At 47.1% G+C, this 23,074-nt stretch overlaps 2 protein-coding genes across 4 annotated transcripts in view; both read right to left on the bottom strand.

Annotated features, from left to right (window-relative positions):
* LOC138745756 (uncharacterized) overlaps positions 1-23,074 on the bottom strand; it is a 404,057-nt gene that overhangs the window by 282,707 nt on the left and 98,276 nt on the right. The gene's annotated exons all lie outside the window — the stretch shown is intronic.
* LOC138745755 (glycogen synthase kinase-3-like) overlaps positions 1-23,074 on the bottom strand; it is a 54,208-nt gene that overhangs the window by 15,937 nt on the left and 15,197 nt on the right. For all 3 annotated transcript variants that reach the window (XM_069903030.1, XM_069903028.1, XM_069903029.1), the window contains one exon: positions 772-929. In XM_069903030.1, the coding sequence (XP_069759131.1) occupies positions 883-929 (47 nt within the window). In that variant the 3' untranslated portion in view covers positions 772-882. The remainder of the gene's footprint in view (positions 1-771; positions 930-23,074) is intronic.

Raw genomic sequence — 23,074 nt, 5'->3', positions numbered from 1 at the left:
ACAAGCCCCCCATGAATGCGGTCTGTGCAAGATACCTCCTCAGCTCCCAAGCCCAGCAACCCAGGGAGATGGCTGAGTCTTACCTGGGACACATGCGAGAATTTGCCTGACCGTGTCTGATTGAACCCAGGGAAGGCTGATCCGGGACCCCTTCGTCTGAGGGCTACACTCAAGGGCCATCCAGCAGAAGCCGCTGGAAGATAATATCTACACCCTAACTAAGACAGTGGAAGTGGTCCGAACCCTGGAAACCTCAGCCCTGCACCTCGAAGCCTTTGATTCCAGGTTCCCCCAGGCTGCCTCATGGCCTTCTCACACTACAGCTGCAGCCCTAGACCGAGCTGGGGAGGAGAATGTCGCTGCGGCAGGTGCTCTTAAAACCAGCCGGCAGCTCAGCGGCCCTCTATGACCTCCCTGCTACAACTTCTGCCTTCCCTGACTACAAAGGTGCAGCATCCGGCTACGCCAGCGACGATTGCCATGTGTGCCCTGAGCACCTGGACCAGACCCCGCCCCTGACAGTGCCGCTCGGCGACAACTACAGCGACGTCATTTCCAGCTCATGGTGTGACGTCACTTCTGGCTGATGTAATGGCGTCGATGCCACCATCTGCAATGACGTCACTTCTCCCGGCACAATGAACATGAGTGGGGAAGGAGGACAGCCACACAGCGGGCCCCCACGTGCTGACACCAGATTGGGTCAGGCAGTGGACGACACGGAGGGCTCCCGACAATGATGAGAATGACGTAGTCAACACAGGTGATTACCAGGCCGCTCTGCCGATGCTCTCCATGCCTGTGTCCACCATCGGCTGTCGCACGCTGCATCCTTCAGCCCAGGACGACGCCATCTGGGCGTACATCCCCATCTCCAGGCAGCTATGGGGTGCGCAGGACCTCCTTGACCACCAGGGGCCGCTTCAGCCCTGGGGGACGAACATATTTATTTATGAATATTTTCAAAAATATACTTAATAAATGTTTCAATATCATAATATATGAAACTTTTTCTTACAAACAATAAACAAAAGCCAAATGGTCCCTCCCTCCCTCCCTCCTTCCAAACAAATGAATCCGCTCACCATCAAAGTTTATATATCTTTAAAATATATAGTATCCAATTGGGGAAACCATGCTTAAATAAATTTAATAGTTGCATTTATTGTCCTTTTTCTTTTTTGGGCCCCAATGTGGTCCAGGTCTGGCTGCCAGATCTTTACAAAAGTGTCATATTTGTTCTTTACGTTAGATGTGATGTTTCCATGTGTTTCCAGCTGTCCATTTCTGCCGTCCATTCTGCGATAAGTAGAGGGGAGTCCGACATCCAAGTGATCGCACCACTTTTTTTTGCTCCAGCCAATGCTATTTTTATCAATGAGATTGTATATTTGTTCAATTTGTTGCTGACATCCATAACATTACCTAGTAGATAGCACTCTGGGCTGCCTGTGAAAGCCACTCCTGTTATCCCGATTAATTTTTCGGTGATGTCTTGCCAAAATGGCCTCACCTTCACCCACGTCCATGTGGCCCGTCAAAAGGTTCCTGTCTCAGTCCCACATCTTTTTTTGTTTATCATTTACATCAATTCAAGCGTTAACTCAATAAAGAGAATATCATATAACAACAGAATACAAAATGATCCAAAACCTTTGGTCTATTTTCTCCCCACACCCTCCCTCCTCCTCCCCAAAGAATAATACAGTAGGTATTATTCCCAGAGTTATTTGATTTTCTAGCTAATAATTCTTAACCATGAACTAAAAAGAGTGGGTGATGTGGAGGATGTGGATGGACTTTTATTCTCCATATCCATGTACCATTCCCGATCTGATTCCTTCAACCAGAAGTCTTTTTTTTAACGTGACACCGTTTTGCATTTCATTGTCCCATCCCTCGTTACAAAACTCTCTGCTCTCCACGTTAGTGCTGCACATTGCTTCACTGCTATGTTTGATGTTTATCTAACTTCAGTTTTGTATCTGCTTCATATATATGACCAAGCACAAATATTCTCACGTCCTTTTGTATTTTAATCTTCATAATTTGTCCTTATAATTTACTGAAATCCTTCCAAAATTCTTCCACTTTTACACAGCTCCAAACCGAATGGAAAAAAAAGTCTCGATCACCTGATTACATTGAAAACATTTCTCGGAATAATTGGAGATAAGTCCATTTAATTTATATGGAGTATAGCAGAATTGATGTGGAGATTTTTATTTTTATATCTGGCATTAATCATATTTGTAACTCCCTTGACACAATCTTGACCCTATTCCTGAATTTGTATATTTCAATCTGCTTTCTACCTTTGTTTCAATTTATATAAATCCTTTTCCCCATATTATATTTGATGTCTAGAAAAACTCCTTCCCACATCTGAAACACATTTCTGATGTTTAGGTCATTTCTCTGGGGTAAGATAAAATTGGTGTCAAATATTAGACTGAACCAGTCCATATCCTGCTTTTCTAATTGATGTCGTGCTGTCCTTACACCAATCTGACCAGCTTCTTTCTGAAATCGTCAAATCCAAGTCCGACTCCCATCTTTTTCCTGTGAACTCTGCTATCCTGGTTTTAAATTTTCTCTCTGGAGAGCATCGTACATTTCATTGATAAATTTGGGTGTATTCCCTATCCAGACTCTTTGTTCCATTTAACTAATTTTAGGTGGGGTCAATGTTGGTCCCCATCTTTCTCTTAAGAACAATCTAAGCGGGAGAAAATAGAAGAAGGTCCCATTGGCCACTCCAAATTTGTGTTTAATTGTTTGAAGAATTTCTTCCGTGTTGCAATCTTCAAAATATCTTATACCTCTGTCATAACACAAATTTAATATTCTATTGCCTTTGTTCATATTTTGACACATTGGTACTTTTCTTGAGATCCCTACCTTTTTTCCCTACATTAATTTCTTGCCATGTTCTGAACGGATATATCTGTCTTTTTTTCTCGTGATTTGATTCTCCATTTATTGATAAAATACTTTGCTTCCCTCCTCCATTGTTGTCAGGTTCATGTGGGTCCCACAGGTTGAGAACCAGACCAAAGCAAAGGTACAAAGCACACATTTATTTCCGGGATGGAAGCAGGACAAACCTCAACACACACAGTACGCAGGGGGTAAATATACACTTCCAATAACAAGGGAAAAACTGACAGAGACTGGGGGAAATTACATGAACGTACACATTCAACAGTCAGGATCAAGGTTATACTACGAACCCCCACTCCTTGACTGGTACAGACACGGCTCTTGCTACCTGACCTCGAGTCTCACCCCAACCCAGTGTGGAAGGTGCTACTTATGAGCGACGAGGACTCGAAAGAGGCCGACCAAAGGGGCACATGGTCCTTATAAATTCTGGGGGCAGTACTGGGAGGGCCAGTCACTCAGGGCAGGCTGGGCCCCATTGGCTGCTGTGGTCAATGGCTCAAAGCTAAGTGCAGGGGCTCAGCAGGGGCCAGTCGAGGTGATACACCTGGGCCATTTGGGTGAAGGTCAAGGCTGAGTCTGAGTCTGGCCGGGCTGCCTGCATTGCAGCTCCTGGTGATTTAGGTGGGCCAATTGGGTGAAGGTGAGGCGTGAGTCTGGCCGGGCTGCCTGCACTGAAGCTCCTGGTGATTTAGGTGGGCCAATTGGGTAAAGGTCAGGGTTAAGTCTGGCTGGACTGCCTGCACTGCAGCTCCTGGTGATTTAGGTAGGCCAAATGCAAGGGTCACCTGGGTGACCTTGATTGGCAGGTAGTGTGTCCTCTGAACATGAGTGCAGCAGCGCCACCTGGTGATGGACACTGCCTCTCCATAACACACACACATGTGAAGGCATAAATGCGCACACACAAACACACACACAATCATACAGATGTATACATGCATACACGCATACACACTCACCCACTCCTGCACACACTCACACACAGGCATGCAGATTGATGTACACACACACACGAGTGCATGCACACATATACCTTCATACAAACATGCACACACACATTCATGTGCACACACAAATGAACAGATACACACACAGGCGTGCAGTCACACACACATGCACCTACGCCTCCATCCTCATGAACTCGTGCACAAACACATGTACACATGCACATGCACTCACACATGGTCTCACAGACTCTCACACACAATTGCATAAATCAAGATGAAAGTGGGAAAATGTTTTAGGCAGAAAAATAGATCAAAATGATTGGAAAATGTTACGTAAAGATAATCCCACGACTGCGGAGATCGGGCCGGCACAACGTGCGGAAATAAACAGTGGCATAGAATCATAGAAGATAGGAGCAGGAGTAGGTCATTCGGCCCTTCGAGCCTGCTCCGCCATTCAACGAGATCATGGCTGATCTTAAAGTTCAGTACCCCGTCCCCGCCTTCTCTCCGTAACCTTTAATACCCTTATACTGAAGAAATAGATCTAACTCCCTCTTAAATATATTTAATGAACCTGCCTCTACTGCCCTCTGTGGCAATGAATTCCACAGATTCACCACCCTCTGGGTAAAGAAATTCCTCCTCATCTCGGTCCTAAATGGTTTGCCTATTATCCTCAAACCATGGCCCCGGGTTCTGGACTCCACCACCATTGGAAACATCCCATCTGCATCCATTCTGTCCAGTCCTGCCAGAATTTTATATGTCTCTATGAGATCCCCTCTCAATCTTCTAAACTCCAGCGAGTACAATCCCAATTTGCGCAATCTTTCCTCACAAGTCATTCCTGCCATTCCAGGTATCAGCCTGGTGAATCGCCTCTGCACTCCCTCTATTGCAAGAACATCCTTCCTTAGATAAGGTGACCAAAACTGCACACAATACTCCAGGTGTGGTCTCACCAAGGCCCTGTACAGCTGCAGTAAGGTATCCTTGTTCCTGTACTCAAACCCTCTTGATATGAAGGCCAACATACCATTTGCCTTTTTAACCGCCTGCTGTATCTGCATGCTCGCCTTCAAAGACTGGTGTACAAGTACCCCTAGGTCTCTCTGCACTTCCCCATCTCTTAATCTATTGCAATTCAAATAGTAATCTGCCCTCCGGTTTGTATTACCAAAGTAGATAACCTCACATTTATCCACATTGTCGTGCATTTGCCATGTATCTGCCCAGTCCCTCAATTTATCAAAATCACACTGGAGCTTCCTGACCCCCTCTTCCATCCACACAACCCCTCCTAGCTTAGTTTCATCTGCAAATTTGGAGATTTTACATCCAATCCCCTCATCCAGATCATTAATGTAAATTGTGAACAGCTGGGGTCCCAGTACAGATCCCTGTGGCACCCCACTGGTCACCGCCTGCCACTCAGAAAACTCACTAACATGATCCCCAGGATCGCAAACCAGCGTGGTTGGAGGCTCGGGCAGTACAAGACACGCAGCCCTAGAATGGGGCTGGCCAGACTGCCCATTACCAAAGCAAGATCAGGTTGGGGAAGAAGGCAAGAATGCAAGAATATTCCCATGGGCGGGAATCCCATTTACGTTAATCATGCGGCTGATTTCAGCCAATCAAACCAACGGCGAGAATTCCAACTGTATAAAAGGAGCCTTTCCAGCCACAGTAAAGTCAGAGTGTGTGGGTTTGTTCATAGTAGACTCTACAATCACCTACGTGAGTTGGGCCTTACAATCAACCTGGCCAAATGCCAGTTCAGACTGAGCAAGATTGACTTCCTGGGTCACAGGATTACCAAAGACGGGGCCACACCACTACCCAGCAAGGTGGAGGCCATCCGCAAATTCCCGAGCCCCAGAACGACCAGAGGACTACAGGAGTTTGTGGGGATGGTCAAGTTTTCTCACAGGTTAATCGCTGCAACTGCTCGAGTCATATGCCCAATTTTCACCCTAGCAAAGGACTTGACCTGGGATGACTCTGCACGAGTATTTGTGGAAACTACGCTCCAGTCTACCCAGGCCAAACGCACCCACAGCCCTCACAGTCGATGCCTCAGGAACAGCGATTGGTGAAGTTCTGGAGCAGCAGAAAGGAGAAAGTTGGCTTCCGCTAGCTTTCTTCAGCAAGCATCTGCAGCCCTCAGGATTTCGACAGAGAGCTACTGGCGCTGTACTTAGCCATCTGCCACTTCCGGTACTTTCTCAAGGGAAGGGCTTTCACGGACCTCAAGCCACTGACATTCACCCTGGCTAAGATCTCCGATCCCTGGTCGGTACCCCGATGGAGACACTTGTTTTACATCTCGGAGTACACCACTGATGTGACACATCTCAGGAAAAGACAACATGGTCACGGACGCCTTGTCAAAGCAGAGTATCTACTGTCTGGCTAATGGACTGGACTTCGTGACACTGGAGAAGGCACAGGAGCAAGACGACGAGATCCCTCAGTACGGTCCGCCGTCACGGGGCTCCAGCTTCAGGACATCCCAGAAGATACAGGTAACACTGACCTCCTGTGTGATGTGGCCGCCAGACAGGTTTGACCCATCGTCCCAAAGGCATGGAGGTGACAAGTTGTCAACTCCATCCACGGGCTGGTGCAGCTATCAATCAGGACTACGGTCTTGCTAAAGACCAGGAAGTCAGTGTGGCATGGATTGTGGAAACAAGCCAGTGGGTGGGCCAAGATGTGCACGCAGTCCCAAACAGACAAGATACAGCAACACACCAAGGTCCTCCCACAGACTTTCAAGTCAATGGAAGGAAGGTTTGACCACATCCACGTGGACATAGTGGTGCCTTCACCAATCTCACAGGCTTTCCACTGCCTGTTCATGGTGGTTGACCGTTTCACCCGGTGGCCAGAAACAATCCCCTGGCTGACACATCCACTAGGTCCTACTCCAAAGCACTCCTCTAGTCCTGGGTACCAAGGTTTGAACTACCACACCACATAACCTCTGACATAGGAGCACAATTCACCCCCAGCCTGTGGAGTGATGATGCCAACCAGTGGGGCATTCAGCTACACCACATGATAGCATACCACCCGCTGTCCAACGGGATGGTGGAGCACTTCCACAGGCACCTCAAGGTTTCCCTTAGGACCAGACTCAAGGACTCCAACTGAGTGGACAAACTTCTGTGGGGTCTGCTAAGCATTCATACAGCACTGCAGAAGAAGACCTCCATACACCCTCCACCGAGCTCGTCAACGGAGCACCACTCATGGTCCCTGGGTATTTTGTCCCACTGTCCAGAAGACAACAGGAGGATACAATCACCTTCCTGGATAGCCTGTGTGCACAGGTCAGTTACCTGGCTCCGATCCCACCCTCCAGACACAGGCAAGCCAACTTCAACATCTCCAAAGTCCGTAAAGACTGTGAGTCCATGTTCGTGCACAGAGGGCCAATACAGAAGCCTTATGAAGACCCCTTCCAAATCATCCCAAACAACAGAGCCATCTTCGAATTAGACATTGGTGGCAAACCATAGGTTTCCACCACAGACAGGCTCAAGCTGACACACACGAACCCGACACAACCTGTGGAGATGCCAGCACCTCGTCACAGAGGCAGATCTCCAAAGGCATTGAGGACTGCATCCACGGACACTAGAAACTGTAGCAATGTTTCTTAGGGGGCGGGGTGGGTCATGAACCGCCACCACGGAAATCAGGCTGGCACAACGCACAGTAACAAACAGCGGCATAACTCATTAACTTGACACCCGTATCACGAACCAGCGTGGTTGGAAGCTGGGGCAGTACAAGTCAGGCAGCCCTAAAATGGGGCTGGCCAGGCTGCCCAGCTAACAGAGCAACACCAGGCTGGGGAAGAAGGGGATTCGTATGGAAGAATTTTCCCGTGGGCATGAATCCTGCTTATGTTATTCATGCGGCTGATGTCAGCCAATCAATCTAACGGCGGGAACTCCAACTGTATAAAATGCACCTTTCCAGCCTCTAAAAAGGCAGAGCTTCAACTCCCAGGGCTACAACGCAAATTATTAATGTTACCTACAGATTTGTACAAAATCATTGTTTGCATCAACTCTCTTTAATGCCTCAAAAATTAAAAAGATTTAATATCTTCAGAATTATGTCTCAGATGTGATAAAGAGATAGGTTCTTTTTGTCATTTGACTTGTCTGTGTCTTAAGGTTCAACCATTTGGGATATAAATTAAAGTATTTTTGGAGGAAATATATTAAGGTTAAACTTCCATTGGATCCAATGTTAATTTTGATGGGAAATATAGAGATGAAAATGAAGGTTTACAATGTCTCAAACTGAATTTTAACGATCAACTTCAGGTGTTTGAAGGAAATGTGCAGCCATGATTCGGAGATGGGGGATGGATTTGGGGATTCAGAGCTGGGATCTCGAAATGAGATCTTGTATTCCTTTGGAAAAATAACATAATTTACATGATAAATATCACTTTGGTTTGGAAAATATGGAGCCATATATACAAGAGGTTGGTTGGAAAACTGAAGCTCTCAATGGCTCATCCTGGTGGAGATTCGCGGTTTCATGACAATTGGTTCGAATTTATATTTCTCTTTGATAAGCTCCTTTTCCTTTTTTTTCTTTTTGGTCGACTTGTGAGGGAAGAGGTGATGGGTAGGAAGGAGTTGTGGGGTAATGGAGAGGGAGGGGGTAATGGGTAGGGAGGTGTTGGTGGGCAGGGAGGGGGTGGTGCGTAGGGAGGGTTGTTGGGGAGGGAGGGGTGATGGGGAGGGAGGTGGTGATGGGTAGGGAGGGGTGATGGGGAGGCAGAGTTGGTGGGTCAGAAAGGGTGATGTGAGGGAGGGGTGATGTTGACCCCCAAGTCCGAGGTGCTTTGGTGCTCTTCGAGCAGTGGATGAACTGCTTCAGTAACTTCCTCGATGCTGCTGCTGAGGTGGTCAACGTCGACAAGAAGAAGTTAAAAATCCTCAGGCACGAGTCGGCCAGTGGGCCTTCCTGACAATCCAAGGCAGTGCGACTCACAACGAGGCAATGTCTGAGCTACAGCTGCTGTACAAGACTAAAGTGAACGTGGCATACCCCCGTTACGTGCTGACGTCCAGAAAGCAACAGCCTGGTGAATCCACTGGAGTTTGTCTGGTCCCTGGTCACACAAGGAAAAGACTGGGGAAACTCATGACCACTATATCCCTGACCCAATGCGTGGAAGAACTGATTTGAGACACCTACGTGTGGGATTTGAGGTCAGATTATATCTGGCAACGACTCCTCGAGGAGGACTGGCTCCCACTCAAAAGGCTCAATCAGAACCTTAGACTCAGCCCAGCGCCATACGGTGTCGATCGCGGGCAGAAAGGAACCATCTCCGTATGTTCCACCACAAGGGCCTTCCGCATGGGACTATGCATCAGGCGCTACCGACCTGACTACGGCTACAATCACGCTGTCAGCATCGTTGAGATGCAACTTCTGTGAGCAGTCCAAGCATTTGTGATGCCTCTGCCCCACGAGGGTGAGCTACATGTTCAGTCTATGGGAAGAGGGGCCATTACCAGAAAGTCTGCAGGTCTCAACTACAGTCCGGGAGCAGTGCGGCGTGCATTCCTGAGGAACTTCTGGCGCTGACCGCATGCGCGATAAGGGGAGCGTCATGTTGTTGGCCATCACTCCCAACCTCGGCACCTCCGCCTACCACCCTGACAACATCACTTCCGACCAGCACTACTCCATTTCCGTCTTCTTCTTCATCGAACATTGCGTGGTCAACATGGGGGTCACCATCTTGGGAAGGCCTCCCTGCTGATGACATCGATGAAGGGATGTCTATCCTGCATCAGTCACCCTGAATCAAGCCAGTCCTCACGCGATCTCAAACTCCATGATGTGGATCAAGTTGAATGGGCACAAAACAAATGGTCTTTTCAATAGCGGCAGCACGGAAAGCTTCGTGTACCCTGACATGGTCCAGAGACTTTCCCTACCAGTCCGACCCATGACCAGGATGGTTTCAATGGTTGCAAGGGACCAACAGACCAGTATCTGGGGGTATTGTGTAGCATCACTTATGGTGGTGGTGTGGGGGGGGGGGGGGAGTGTTATAACAATTTCATATTGTTAATTTGGCCTCGCCTCAGCGCACGGATCCTTCTGGGCCTTGACTTTCAGAATCAGTTCTGGAGTGTGATGATGGCATTCAGGAGACCCTAAGTATCGCTGACCATCCACAGCCATCAGTGCCCGACACTGCCTTGTGGTCCTAGCACGCAGCCACCGGCACCGTCCTGCGGACTCAGTACCCAGTCTCCGGCACCATACTACAACCACACCATGCTACGGGTGCTGCCCTCCATCACAGTTCGTGAACCTCACCCTGGATTGTAAAACAATGGCCACCTAGAGTAGATGCTATAGCTTGGAAGACATGTAGTTCATCCGGGCTGAGGTTAAATGACTCCTGGCAGAGAGGATCATAGCCCCTAGCACCAGTTCCTGGAGGACACAGGTCCTCGTGGTCAGAGGTGCGGTCAAGCCCTGGATGGTAATTGATTATATTCAGACCATCAACCATTTCACCCAGTTGGATGCGTTCCCGCTTCCCCGTATCATCGACTTGGTCAATTAAGTTGTTTAGTACAGCATTTTTTCGACAGTGACCTCAAGTTAGCCTACCATCAACTCCCCCTCTGTCCAGCTGATCAAATATATACAGGCTTTAAGCAGACGGAAAGCTCTTTCACTTCCTGCGGGTGTGTCTCGGGGTTACTAACGGTGCTTCTACCTTTCAGAGAGTGATGGAATAGATGGTGGAGGAACACGGGCTGACAGCGACGTTCCCCTACCTTGACAATGTCACCATCTGCAGCCATGACCAGCAGGACCACGACGCGAATCTCGCAAAGTTCATGCATATGGCCAAGTCCTTCAAATGCGTGTTCAACACGCAGCGCCTGGCCCTTCTTGGATGTATCATGGTACATAGTGTCATTGCCCCCAACCCAGACCGCATACAACCCCTCATGGAGTTCCCTGTCTCAAACTCCCTGAAGTCGTTTAAGGGGTGCCCAGAGCTATTTTCATATTATGCTCAATAAGCTTCGCCGATAAGGCCCACCCCCTAATTCATACAAACACCTTCCCATTGTCGGCGGATGCCCAGGCTACTTTTGACCAAATTAAGGGAGACATCACAAATGCCACGATGCATGCCGTGGATGAATCTGTCCCCTTTCAAGTGGAGAGCGATGCCTCCGATGTCGCACTGGCTGTCATGTTAAACCAAACAGGCAGTCCGATTATCTCGCACCCTGCACAGTTCCGAACTCCCGAACTCTGGTACTCCTCTGTCAAGAAGGAGTCTCAAGCGATCGTTGAAGTGGTGGCCACTGGTGACACTAACTGGCCGGTAAAAGATTTACTTGTTGACTGACCAGAGGGCAGTGGCCTTCATTTTCAGTGCCAAACAACAGGGTAAAATCAAGATTGACAAGATTCTGAGGTGAAGGATAGAATTGTCCACCTACATCTATGACATCTTGTACCAGCCGGGTAAGCTCAATGTCCCCTCGGATGCCCTAGCCCGAGAGACGTGCGCCAGCATGCATCTCGACCATCTCCAGATCCTCCATGACCACCTATGTCACCCCGGAGTCATGAGGTTGTATCATTTCATTAAAACGTGAAACCTCCTGTACTCCGTTGAGGATGACTGGTCCATGACCAGACACTGACAAATGTGCGCCATGTGTAAACCTCAGTTCTACCGACCAGAAAAGGCACACCTCATCAAGACCGCCCGCCCTTTCGAATGACTCAGTATCGATTTCAAGGGCCCCCTCCTGACCACAAATAGGAACGCCTATATCCTGACGGTGGCGGACAATTTCTCCAGGTTCCACTTTGCAACCCCCTGCCCAGATACGACCTCAGCTATGGTCATCAAGGCCCTGAGCAGTATCTTCTCTCTTTTTGGGTGCCCTGACTACATCCATAGTGACCGAGGGACCTCGTTCATGAGTGAGGAAATGCAACAGTACTTTTTTGGCCTGAGGCACAGCCACCAGCAGGATCACCAGCTTTAACCCCAGAGGTAATGGCCAGGTGGAAAGGGAGAACAGCACCGTCTGGATGGCAATGGCCCTGGCCCTCAGATCTAAAGATTTGCCAGTATCCCGCTTGGTAGGACGTCTTGCCCAAAGCCCTCCACGCCATCTGGTCTTTACTATGCACCGCTAATATGACAACCCTGCATTAACACCTCTTTGCTTTTCCTAGATCACCGAATGGTTCCTCCATCCCTCCCTGGCTGACCACCCCAGAGCCGGTTCTGCTTCGGAAGCACGTCAGGGGACATAAGACGGACCCACTGGTTGAAGCGGTGCACCTCATCCATGCAAACCCTCAATACGTCTTGTGGGGGGGAGAGACCAGCAGCGTGAGTCGGGTAGGGGGGGGTGCGTGGGAGGATACCGGCAGTGTGAATCAGGTGGGGGGGAGAGACAGCAGCATGAGTGCCAGGCAAGGAGGGAGGGGAGAAGACTGGCAGCGAGTCGCATATTAAAAGTAAAAGAGCCACATGTGGCTCACGAGCCGCTGATCGGCCACCTCTGCTCTAGCTGTTGGTGGTGGGAGGGGAGTGCTTTTCCCGCCCCTGGTTTGCTGGGTTTTGTCCTGCTGCTGTTGTGTTATAGCTGTTACTATGGTTGTGGTGTCACCCCCGCTTGTGGATTATGTTCTGGTGGGTTCCATTTTTATTAAAGGTGGGTGAATGTAGTGATATGATTGTATGTGCTGGCTGCCCCTCTCTACGGGTGTCCTTCTAACTTGGCTCCTCCCTTAGTCCTGCCCATGTGACCCCAGCCATAAAGGTCGAGTCCCCTCTCCTTCCCGCTCCTTCCTAGCCTTGGACCCGGGCCAGCAGTCTCTAGTACAATAAAGCCTATCGTTCCCCTCAGTCTTTGTCCGAGTCATATTGGGGATAATGAGAGCGCCCAACAATGATCTATTTAAAAGACTGGAAAGAATGGGAACTTGTGACAAAGCATCTGACCAAATAAGGATAAGACTAAATAAAGAGTTTGGGGTCACAAAATCAGGGAATGGGAGAAGTAAACAAGGGCGGGCTTTAAGACAAGGAGAGGAACAGCATTTGAGAGGTTAAATGAACAGTTCCTCAGTTAAATGACCAATTCAATTAAGAAAGGAGTGGTTTATGAACACAAAGAAATGCATAAAAATGAAAGTAAATATATCAGTGAATGTGCCTTGTCTGAAGGACACCCGCTCTTGCAAGAACGTTGATAAAAGGTTCTATCACTTCACCCACTGTGTGAAATGATTTCTTCACTTAGCTGGGTTTCTCACAGGAATCAGTTACAATTTAATTCTGTTTTCTTCTTCAAATATAATTAACAACTACTTTTCTTGAAGTAACCCTGTGCTGTGGTGCCTATCTATTGCTGCTGGGTTTTGGGGTCCTCTGGACTCCGTAACAATATGTACTGGAATGGAGTAATTCATGTTCTATTCTGTGATTTTAGATGAAATATTAAGAAAGAGAGAAAGTGTTGGGCCTGGACGAGAAGGGCCAGGCTGCCTGTTTCAGAGCTGGAATTGTGAGATGGTTCTAGGAATCATCTTTGAATATCTGTACCATGTCCAAAGTCTGGTAACTCGTCATGTAGAACTGTAAAGTCAGGCAGCTTTTACACCTTAAAAGGAGATTTTCTTTGTGGGGGGGGGGGCGTTTCCTCAACTTATAATCATATAAATTATAACAGATCAACATCAGGCAGCTTTTACACCTGAAAAGGAGATTTTCTTTGGGGGGGGGGGGTTTCCTCAACTTATAATCATATAAATTATAATAGATCAACATCAGGCAGCTTTTACACCTTAAAAGGAGATTTTCTTTGGGGGGGGATGTTTCCTCAACTTATAATCATATAAATTATAATAGATCAACATCAGGCAACTTTTACACCTTAAAAGGAGATTTTCTTTGGGTTTTAATTGGCTGGTTTCAGTGACATCACAATCGCCATTTACTCTATAAACATCGTGCAGTGGGCAAGTTGTCAGACTACTTCACGACTCTTGGATATCCTGACGACTTAGCTGAACACATATCACGATGCCGCAAAGAATTACACCGATTTACTTCCCATCACATTGGACCATTCATCGAATGAGTACGATCTCAGAGGAACAAGATTTCACCATCTTCCTACAAGATGAGGGAAGTTCAGGTCACTGTCACCCCAGAGAACATCCCATTCGAATTGCGTGGGAGGAGGATCTGCCTCGAAGACCATGGCAGATCCTCCTTAGAAAGATCCTGAACCGGGTGGCAGTGGCCTGCAGAATGTGCTGCGGTCACTCATAGACCATTCCCTGACCGAAAAACATCCTCGTGCACCAGTCAGTTGCTTAACTGACAACATCAACATTACGCTGCCCATCATCTCTGCATCGAAAGTGGATAATAGGTCTAAAATGTTAATAAATTATGGAAGGTTCACTTTCAAAAAACCGAGAGTGCAAGTGTCCTATCTGCTTTTACCTTGAGGTCTGGCAGTTCATGCCCTCTGCATATGAAGTGAATGTGCTGGGTAGAAGAGTTAAGATGTTATTATAACTGTATTCTGAAAGATAGAGCAGACTTTTAAATGATTGCTGTGAATGACTAAGAAATGGGTATTGGGACACTCACACAGACAGGTCAGCTACAACTCACAACATTCCAGACAACTCTCCATTCTCACCTCTTCCCTAAAGCCAGCTCCTGGTCCTCTGCACAATAACACGAGGACCTGCTGTTACACAAACCAGCTGTCAGACGCAGCCCATTCATAAACGGCTTCCCGCCCACAAACAGCTGACGGTGCGACAAGCTTGTCAAAGAGAATGTGGAAACATCATAAGCCTGCAGACCGAGCAAGGGCCCTGATGGCTTGGCTTTAGTGTCTGGAATTCAACTAACCCCGTTCCAAATCATGAAGACTCTCCTCCCCTCCCCGACTCGCGCTGCCAGTCTCCCCCGTTGGAACCAAGGGGTTAAGTAATCATGGAAAATATGCCTATGTACTATTCATTATATATTCATTATCCATTACTATGTAACAATTTACTATTTACTTCAATTATACTGTTTAAGGGAAATATTAATGCAATTAAGTAACAGCCACAGTATGTAGAAAAGTTGGCTGATTATTCTTCTTTTCTTTGGCTTGGCTTCGCGGACGAAGATTTATGGAGGGGGTAAAAAGTCCACGTCAGCTGCAGGCTCGTTTGTGGCTGACAAGTCCGATGCGGGACAGGCAGACACGATTGCAGCGGTTGCAGGGGAAAATTGGTTGGTTGGGGTTGGGTGTTGGGTTTTTCCTCCTTTGCCTTTTGTCAGTGAGGTGGGCTCTGCGGTCTTCTTCAAAGGAGGTTGCTGCCCGCCAAACTGTGAGGCGCCAAGATGCACGGTTTGAGGCGTTATCAGCCCACTGGCTGATTATAGTATGTGTAGAATTTGCTGCCTCCAAATACAAAGAGAGAAAATACTTTCATCCCCAAAGTTACACTGCTCATTGTAAAGCACACATGGGAGTAAGAGGATAGCAGATAGGAGAAGTTAGACAGGATGAGGTTGGAGGAACCATAGGGACAGTGATTTATTCTGAAACAGGCCAGTGACAGGAAGATAAGTGTATTGCAAGGATAAGCGATAAGACTACCATGACTGAGAATGTCAGAGACAAATAAAATGGATAAACCAATTTAGTAGGAATGATGTCATAAGGGTACACGGGAGGTGTTGATTAGAACAGAAGACTATGGCCAGCCGAGAACAAAGAAATAATTAGAAATATCTGGGGTATGAATTGACTTCTGATCAAAACAACAGGATGTTCTGGCCTTGGGGATTAAGATAGGAGGTCCACATCATCGATAATTGCAGAGCAGGAAATTGCTTGAGATAAATCTTATGCAAGGAGTCTATCAAAGAAAGCCAACTCTTGGTCAATGTAACAATGTTGATGTATATAAACAGAAGAGACTGGACAGTAGGTGTGAGTCTTGGGGAATAGCTCACCGAGAAGGTGATTTAAGAAACAAATGACTGAATCAGAGCTCTGTTAAGTTTTATTCTTGTACTATGTAATAAACTGATTGTGAAACCGAATACCTTCTCCTATCACTTCATTCAACGAGCACGCTGGACTCAGACGACACAGACCAAATTGAGGGTAGGGTAAGGCCAGAGTCCGACACAAACTAAACCATCCTGTCCCTCAATAGCTACCCGAGTGTTACCCTGGGCAGGTGTCACTATTTCCCCTTTTACAGGAGGGCCACTACCTGGTGATGCCACCCATGCCTTTTGTCCGACATTCTCTTGCTCGGGAATGGGATCAATGACTGTTTTTCCACTGGAATAGGCTGTATATTTTTAACCTACTCTAATTTTACCAGATTCTCCCAAATATATATTCCATGACAATGGGGTTAAGGGCGTAACCAATGTGGCCTTCATCGTGTGAGGTTGCATCAGACTGAGCATGGAAACTAAGTACAAGGGCACCGAGTGCCGCTATGAACCAAGGATCTACCTGTCTCAGGTGTTCTGAAAGATTGGTGCAATGTTCCAGTCAGCTAGACTTTGCCACATCATCTTCGTGGAAATGTTTTCATAGACAAACATTTATGACCACAAAGCCATCAGGTAGTCGTCAGCACGGAATTCCTGCTGACACAGAGAGACCAGGACTTGATGGATAATGTGGGGTGGTCCTCTGAGCAGAGAATCCAGAGACAGACATCCAGACCTCCCTCTGGTTAAGGAGAGTGAGGCCATCATGGACAAGGAGTGTGGCCTGAAGGACCAGGTCAAGGAACTTGAGCTGCAGCTCGATGATCTTACTCTGGTTAGGGAGAATGAGGCTATTGTAGACAATAGCTACAGGCAGATGGTCGCACAGGGTCTCACGGGATGAGGGTCAGTGGGTTACCGTTAGGAGGAGGAAAGGGAGGGGTCAGATTCATGTGCAAGCACCCAAGTCTGTAATCTTCAGAAATCAGTACTCCACCTTGAATACTGAGGAAGGGGATAGTCAGACTATGGTGGGCAGAGGTGTGGTGTCAAACTCTGTAGGGAAAAAAGGAAATGGGCGATAGTGATACGGTGAGGGTTGGTAGGATAAGGAAAGAGACAAGTTTAAATAATTTGAGGGAGGAAAAGCAGGAAGTGTTAAACAGATGTTGCAGTGAAAATTGTTAGAATGGTAGAGAGGAGGATATGCAGAAGGTAGGATATAGGAGATACCTGAGTTATATTTATTTTAATGCGAGGTGCGTAGTAAGGAAGCTGGATGAGCTAAAGGAGTGGATTGACATGTGGCATTATGATATTGTGGCCATTAGCGAGATATGGTTGAAAGAAGGTTGTGACTGGCAGTTGAATGTTCCAGGATTTTGCTGCTTTAGGTGTGACAGAGTTGGTGGATTAAGAGGGGGAGGTGTGGCATTACATGTCAGGGAGGATATTACAGCAGTGCTGAGGCAAGACAGACTGGAGGGCTCGTCAAGAGAGGCAGTGTGGGTAGAGCTGAAAAATAAGAAGGGTGAAGTTACTATTATGGGGTATATTATAGGCCTCCAAATGGGGAAAGGGAACGAGGAGAGCAAATGTGCAAATAGGTGAGATATGCAAGTGAAATAGGGTGGTGTTGGTTTGGGATTTCAATTTTCCAGACATCGATTGGGAAATGTAGTCAGTAAAAGGGCAGGATGGCTTAGTATTTATGCATTGTGTTCAGGATTGCTTTTTGCAGCAATATGTTGTGACGCCAACTAGAGTGGAAGCAGTGTTCGATCTGTTGTTTGGGAATGCAATGGGGCAGGTGACAGAGGTGAGCGTTAGGGCGAACCAGATCCAATGATCATGGGTCCATTAGTTTTAGCTTAATGATGGAAAGGAATAGGTCGGGTCCGAGGTTGAAGGTCTTCGAGTGGGGGAAGGCCAGCTTTGGAGAAATGAGAAGGGAGTTGTGTGGGCTGAACTTTTTCCTGGAAAGGATGTAGAGAAAATTTGGGGGACATTTAGTGGTGAGATTTTGAGAGTACAGGATCTTTATGTTCCAGTCAGGCCAAAGGGGAAGAGTAAAGGTTCGAGGGAGCCATGGTTTCCTGGTGAAATTAAGAGGTTGGTTCGGGACAAGAGGGAGACCTACACCAAATATAAAAAACAAGGGATTGAGGAGATAGGTAAAAAGGGATGAGGTGTCCATAGCCAATCAGGCAAAGGTGAATCCTCAGGGTTTTTTCAGATATGTGAACAGTAAAAGGAGGGTTAAACATAGAATAGGTCGACTGGATGATGGGACCAGTGAACTATGTCAGGAACCGTATGAGATGGAGAAATATTGAACAATTTGTTCTCATCTGTATTCACGAGGGAAGCAGACATTGGGCTCTACAAGATAAGAGAGGCAAAGGGGTTAGTTATGGAAAGAATATGGATTAGTAAAGTGAGAGTTTTGGAGCTTCTTGGGTCAGTTAAGGTGGATAAGTCTCCTGGTGCTGATGGGATTTTTCGCAGGACTTTAAGGGAGGTGAGGGAACAAATAGTGGGGGCATTGACAGTGATTTTTCAAAGATCACTGGAGGAGGGTGTGGTGCCACGGGATTGGAGGGTTGCAAATGTAGTTCTGTTGTTCAAAAAAGGCAGTAGGTGTAGGCCAAGTAATTATCGGCCAGTAATTTTGACTTCGGTGGTGGGGAAGGTTATGGAGGGTATTCTTCAAGATAGGATGTACAAATATCTGGATAGGCAGAGATTTATTGGGGCACCCAGCATGGGTTAGTGAAGGGAGAATCATGTTTGATGAATCTTGTTGAGTTTTTTGAAGAGGTGAGGAGAAAAGTAGATGAAGGTAGGACGGTTGACGAGATCTATTTAAATTTTAGTAAAGGCTTTTGATAAGGTACTGCATGTAACGTTAGTTAGGAAGGTTCATCACTAGGGATTAATAGATAGTGAGATGGGTTCAGAGGTTGCTGGGAGATAGACAGCAGACAGTCATGGTGGACAACTGTCTGTTAGGATGGAAGCCTGTGACAAGTGGTGTGCCTCAGGGATCGGTGTTGGATACCCTGTTCTTTATCATTTATATTCATGATTTGGTTCAGGGGGTGGTTAACAGGGTAAGCAAATATGCAGACGATACAAAAATTGGGGAAGTGGTGGATGGTGAGGAAGGTTTTCTTGGATTACAGGATTTGGTTTGTTTAGAAAAGTGGACTGATGGAATTTAATGTTGACAAGTGTGAGGTGCTGCATTCCGGAAAAAATAATCAAAATATGACCTATGCAGTTAAGGGGAGGGTGACGAGGAATGAGGAGGAACAGAGGGATCTTGGAGTTATGGTACAGAGTTCACTGAAGGTGGATTCCCATGTAGACAGGGTGGTTAAGAAGGCATATGGTCTGCTGGCCTTCATAAATCATAGCATAGAGTGTAGGAGCTGGAAGGTGATGCTGCAGCTCTTTAAGGCATTGGTGAGGCCAGGTTTTGAGTTTTGTGCTCAGTTCTAGTTTCCAAATTATACGAAGGATATAGATAAGGTGGAGATGGTGCAGAGAAGATTTACAAGAATGTTGCCTGGCTTACAGCATCTGGATGAGAGGGAGAGATTAAGGAGACTGGGACTTTATTCATTGGAATGTCGATGACTGAGAGGGGACTTGATGGAGGTATTTAAAATTATGAAAGGAATAGATAGACTAGACATAAACAAAATCATTCCTCCGAGGGCAGGGAAGTTTGGAACAAGAGGCCATGAGTTAAGGGTAAGAGGGCAAAACGTTAGGAGAAATATTAGAGGATGCTTCTTCATTCAGGGAGTGGTGGCAGAATGAAATGTTCTTCCGAATGAGATAGTTGCAGCAGGGTCCCTTCTGTCATTTAAGAGATGGTTGGATGTGTGCATGGAGGTGAGGGGGTTGGAGGAATATTGGCGGAGAGTGGGAGGATTGAGCTAGTGGATTTGTTCTCGTGAACCGGTGATAACTCGAAAGGCTGACATGGCCTGTTTCCGCTCTGTAAATGGTTATGTGGTTACATGGTGACACAGTTTTGCATTTCAATGTCCCGTCCCTTGTTACAAAACTCTCTGCTCTCCACGTTAGTGCTGCACATTTCTTCACTGCTGCTATGGCTGTTTGAAATTTTTCCAAATTCATTTTTGTATCTGCTTCATAAATATGATTCGTATTTTTATCTTCAGAATTTGTCCTAATAATATACTGAAATCCTTCCCAAATTCTTCCACTTTTACACAGGTCCAAACCGAATGGAAAAAAAAAGTTCCGATCACCTGATTACATTGAAAACATTTCTCGGAATAATTGGAGATAAGTCCATTTAATTTATATGGAGTATAACAGAATTGATGTAGACAATTGTAATTTTATAACTGACATAAATCATATTTGTAACATTCTTGACACAATCTTGACCCTATTTCTTCTTGAATTTGTATATTTCAATCTTCTTTCCACCTTTGTTTTGATTTATATAAATTCTTTTCCCCATATTATATTTGATGTCTATAAAATCTCCTTCCCAAAAATTGAATATTCTATTCCCTCTGTTCATAGGCAATAACACATATTTACACACTGGTGCTTTTCTTGAGATCCCTACCTTTTTTCCCTAAACATACATTAATTTCTTGCCACATTCTGATCAGATCTATCTGTTTTTTTTCTAGTAATTTGACTCTCCATTTACTGATAAAATACTTTGCTTCCCCTCCTCCATTGTTGTCGGGTTCGTGTGGGTCACAAAGGTTAAGAATCAGACCAAAGCGGAGGTACAAAGCACACTTTTATTTTGGGGATGGAAACAGGACAACAGGGTCGATGTGTCAAGAAAACCTCCACACACAGAATACGCAGGGAGTAAATATACACTTCTAATTAGGAGGGAGAAACCATCAGAGCCTGGGGGAAATTACATGAACGCACACATTCAACATTCAGGATCAAGGTGATACTGTGAGCTCCCACCCCTTGACCGGTATGGACATGGCTCTTCCTAGCTGACCTCGAGACTCATCCCAACCCAGTGTGAAAGGTGCTACTTACTAGCCATGAGGGAGTCGAAAGAGAAAGAAGAAAGGGGGACATGGTCCTTTAAAGTTCTGCGGGCCGTGCTGGGAGGGCCAATCTCTCGGGGCAGGCTGGGCCCCGTTGACTGCTGTGGCCAATGCTCGAAGCCAAGTGCAGGGGCTCAGCAGGGGTCAGTTGAGATAATTCACCTGGGCCAATTGGGTGAAGGTCAGGCGTGAGTCTGGCCAGGATGCCTGGACAGCAGTTCCTGGTGATTTACGTGGGCCAATCGCAAGGGTCACCTTGATGGCTTGGAGTGAGTCTTTGGCCTTGATTGGCAGGTAATGTGTCCACTGAACTGGAGCACAGCAGCGCCTCCAGGTGGTGGATACTGCCTCTCCATTGACAATCCACCCCTTCGGAAGACATGCTGATTGCCAATAAAGTGCGACAGGTAATAAGAAGATTTAATGGGGCAATGCAAGGGTGCATATAAATTGACAATCACATCATGGAATAACTATAGCAATGATAACAAAAATAAGTGCAATCCCCCAGTGAATGATAGTCACCCAAATGCCCCTCATGGAGCCAAATGGCCCCCAGGATCCCCATGAGGTGGTGATGCTGGTCCCTGGATTTTTGAATTTTGGCCATTGAGTCCCGAATGTGGTCAGTCAGGTGGGTGATGTTAAAGGATTCCTTGGGAATGTAGGTGCAGCACTCCTGGCCAATGACAGCACAGCCGCCAGCAGGTAGTCCAGGGCTATCTGATTTGGCATTTCCACCATAACTCTCTCCTTCAGCTCCACAACTGTCCAGGTCAGGGTGTCCTGTGTATGGTGCAGGGACACTGCTGTCTCGTTGGCCAACATCTCTAGGAGGGTGGTCATCTGGGTCACTTCGTTGGAGAGCCATGCGGTGCCATATCTGAGGAAGGCGATCATCCAGAATAATTCGCCTGCAGTAAGGGCACGTTGCAGTGGTCGCTAAAAGGCTGGGTGCTCCCATAGGTCATCAAGAGAGTGGATGTAGGGCACCTTGAATGTGGGGAAATGGCAGCCCTACCAGGTGGCAGTAAGCTAGGAGTAGATATGGTGGCCACCTACCCAGTGGGTCCCATTTATGGTCCAGGGGCCCCCCACCTTGCTGACACCAACAGAGGTGGTGATGCGGAGGCCGGTTACATTGTGTGCTAGCCGTCACAGCTGCCGTCTGGGAGGGTGGAGGTGTGTCTTTGGGGGAGTCTTAACCAACACTTCTTTGGTCTATGGAGGAGCTGTGGGATGATGCAGAGTGTCGGGACTCGAGTGGTGGTCCAATTTTAGGCAGGCAAATACTGGTTCCTGAAGCATCCACCCCATCGGGAGTCAGTGGAAGGAATAGTGTTGAGTTAACCCAAACCCACTGAAGCAAAGAGTCTCGGTAGGCAGTTCATCTGAGAGTCGTCTAGTTGGTTGGGGTTGAGTGGTAATGCTTGATTGGTGTGTGCTGGAGTTTGGACACAGACCCTGCAGTCTGAACTATTCGTGGTGGTGATGAAATCATAGGTAATGCAGAGGAACGTGATCACCGATCTGACATTGCCAATGGTTGCCGCTAGCAGCAAGGGTAGAAGCAGTGCTTGCATGTCCTGTGGGGTTGAAAAAAAATTCATTGTCCCTTTGTGAGATGGTGGGTGTGGAGACAGGAGAGTTTGCTTTGGCCCAGAATTGCGAACTACTGGGAATATCCTGGACTGAACGTGACAATCTCCCCCAACTCTCCCCAATACCTCACTCTCAGGGGTTTTTGGGGGCTCTGGTTCCATGGATGGGAGTGTTGAATGTGGTGAGATATGGGGTTGTCTCCTTGGCTGGTGGGGCGTGGGTTAAAGTGATCCACAGCCTGTTGCAGCACCGTCAGCTCCACCCCCCACCGACCCACCTTGATGTGTGCAAGGGGGTCAGAGTGCAGATGCTCTCTGTGAACTGGCCTTTCATCCTTTCAACCAACCAGGATGCCTGGGGGTGATAGGGGATGTGGAGCAGCCAGGATATCCCCACCTCAGCAGCCCAGTCTTGGGCTTTAGACCCCG

This window comes from Narcine bancroftii, chromosome 11 (assembly GCF_036971445.1).
Source record: "Narcine bancroftii isolate sNarBan1 chromosome 11, sNarBan1.hap1, whole genome shotgun sequence".
Lineage (NCBI taxonomy): Eukaryota > Metazoa > Chordata > Chondrichthyes > Torpediniformes > Narcinidae > Narcine > Narcine bancroftii.
This window is presented reverse-complemented; position numbering and strand designations above follow the sequence as displayed.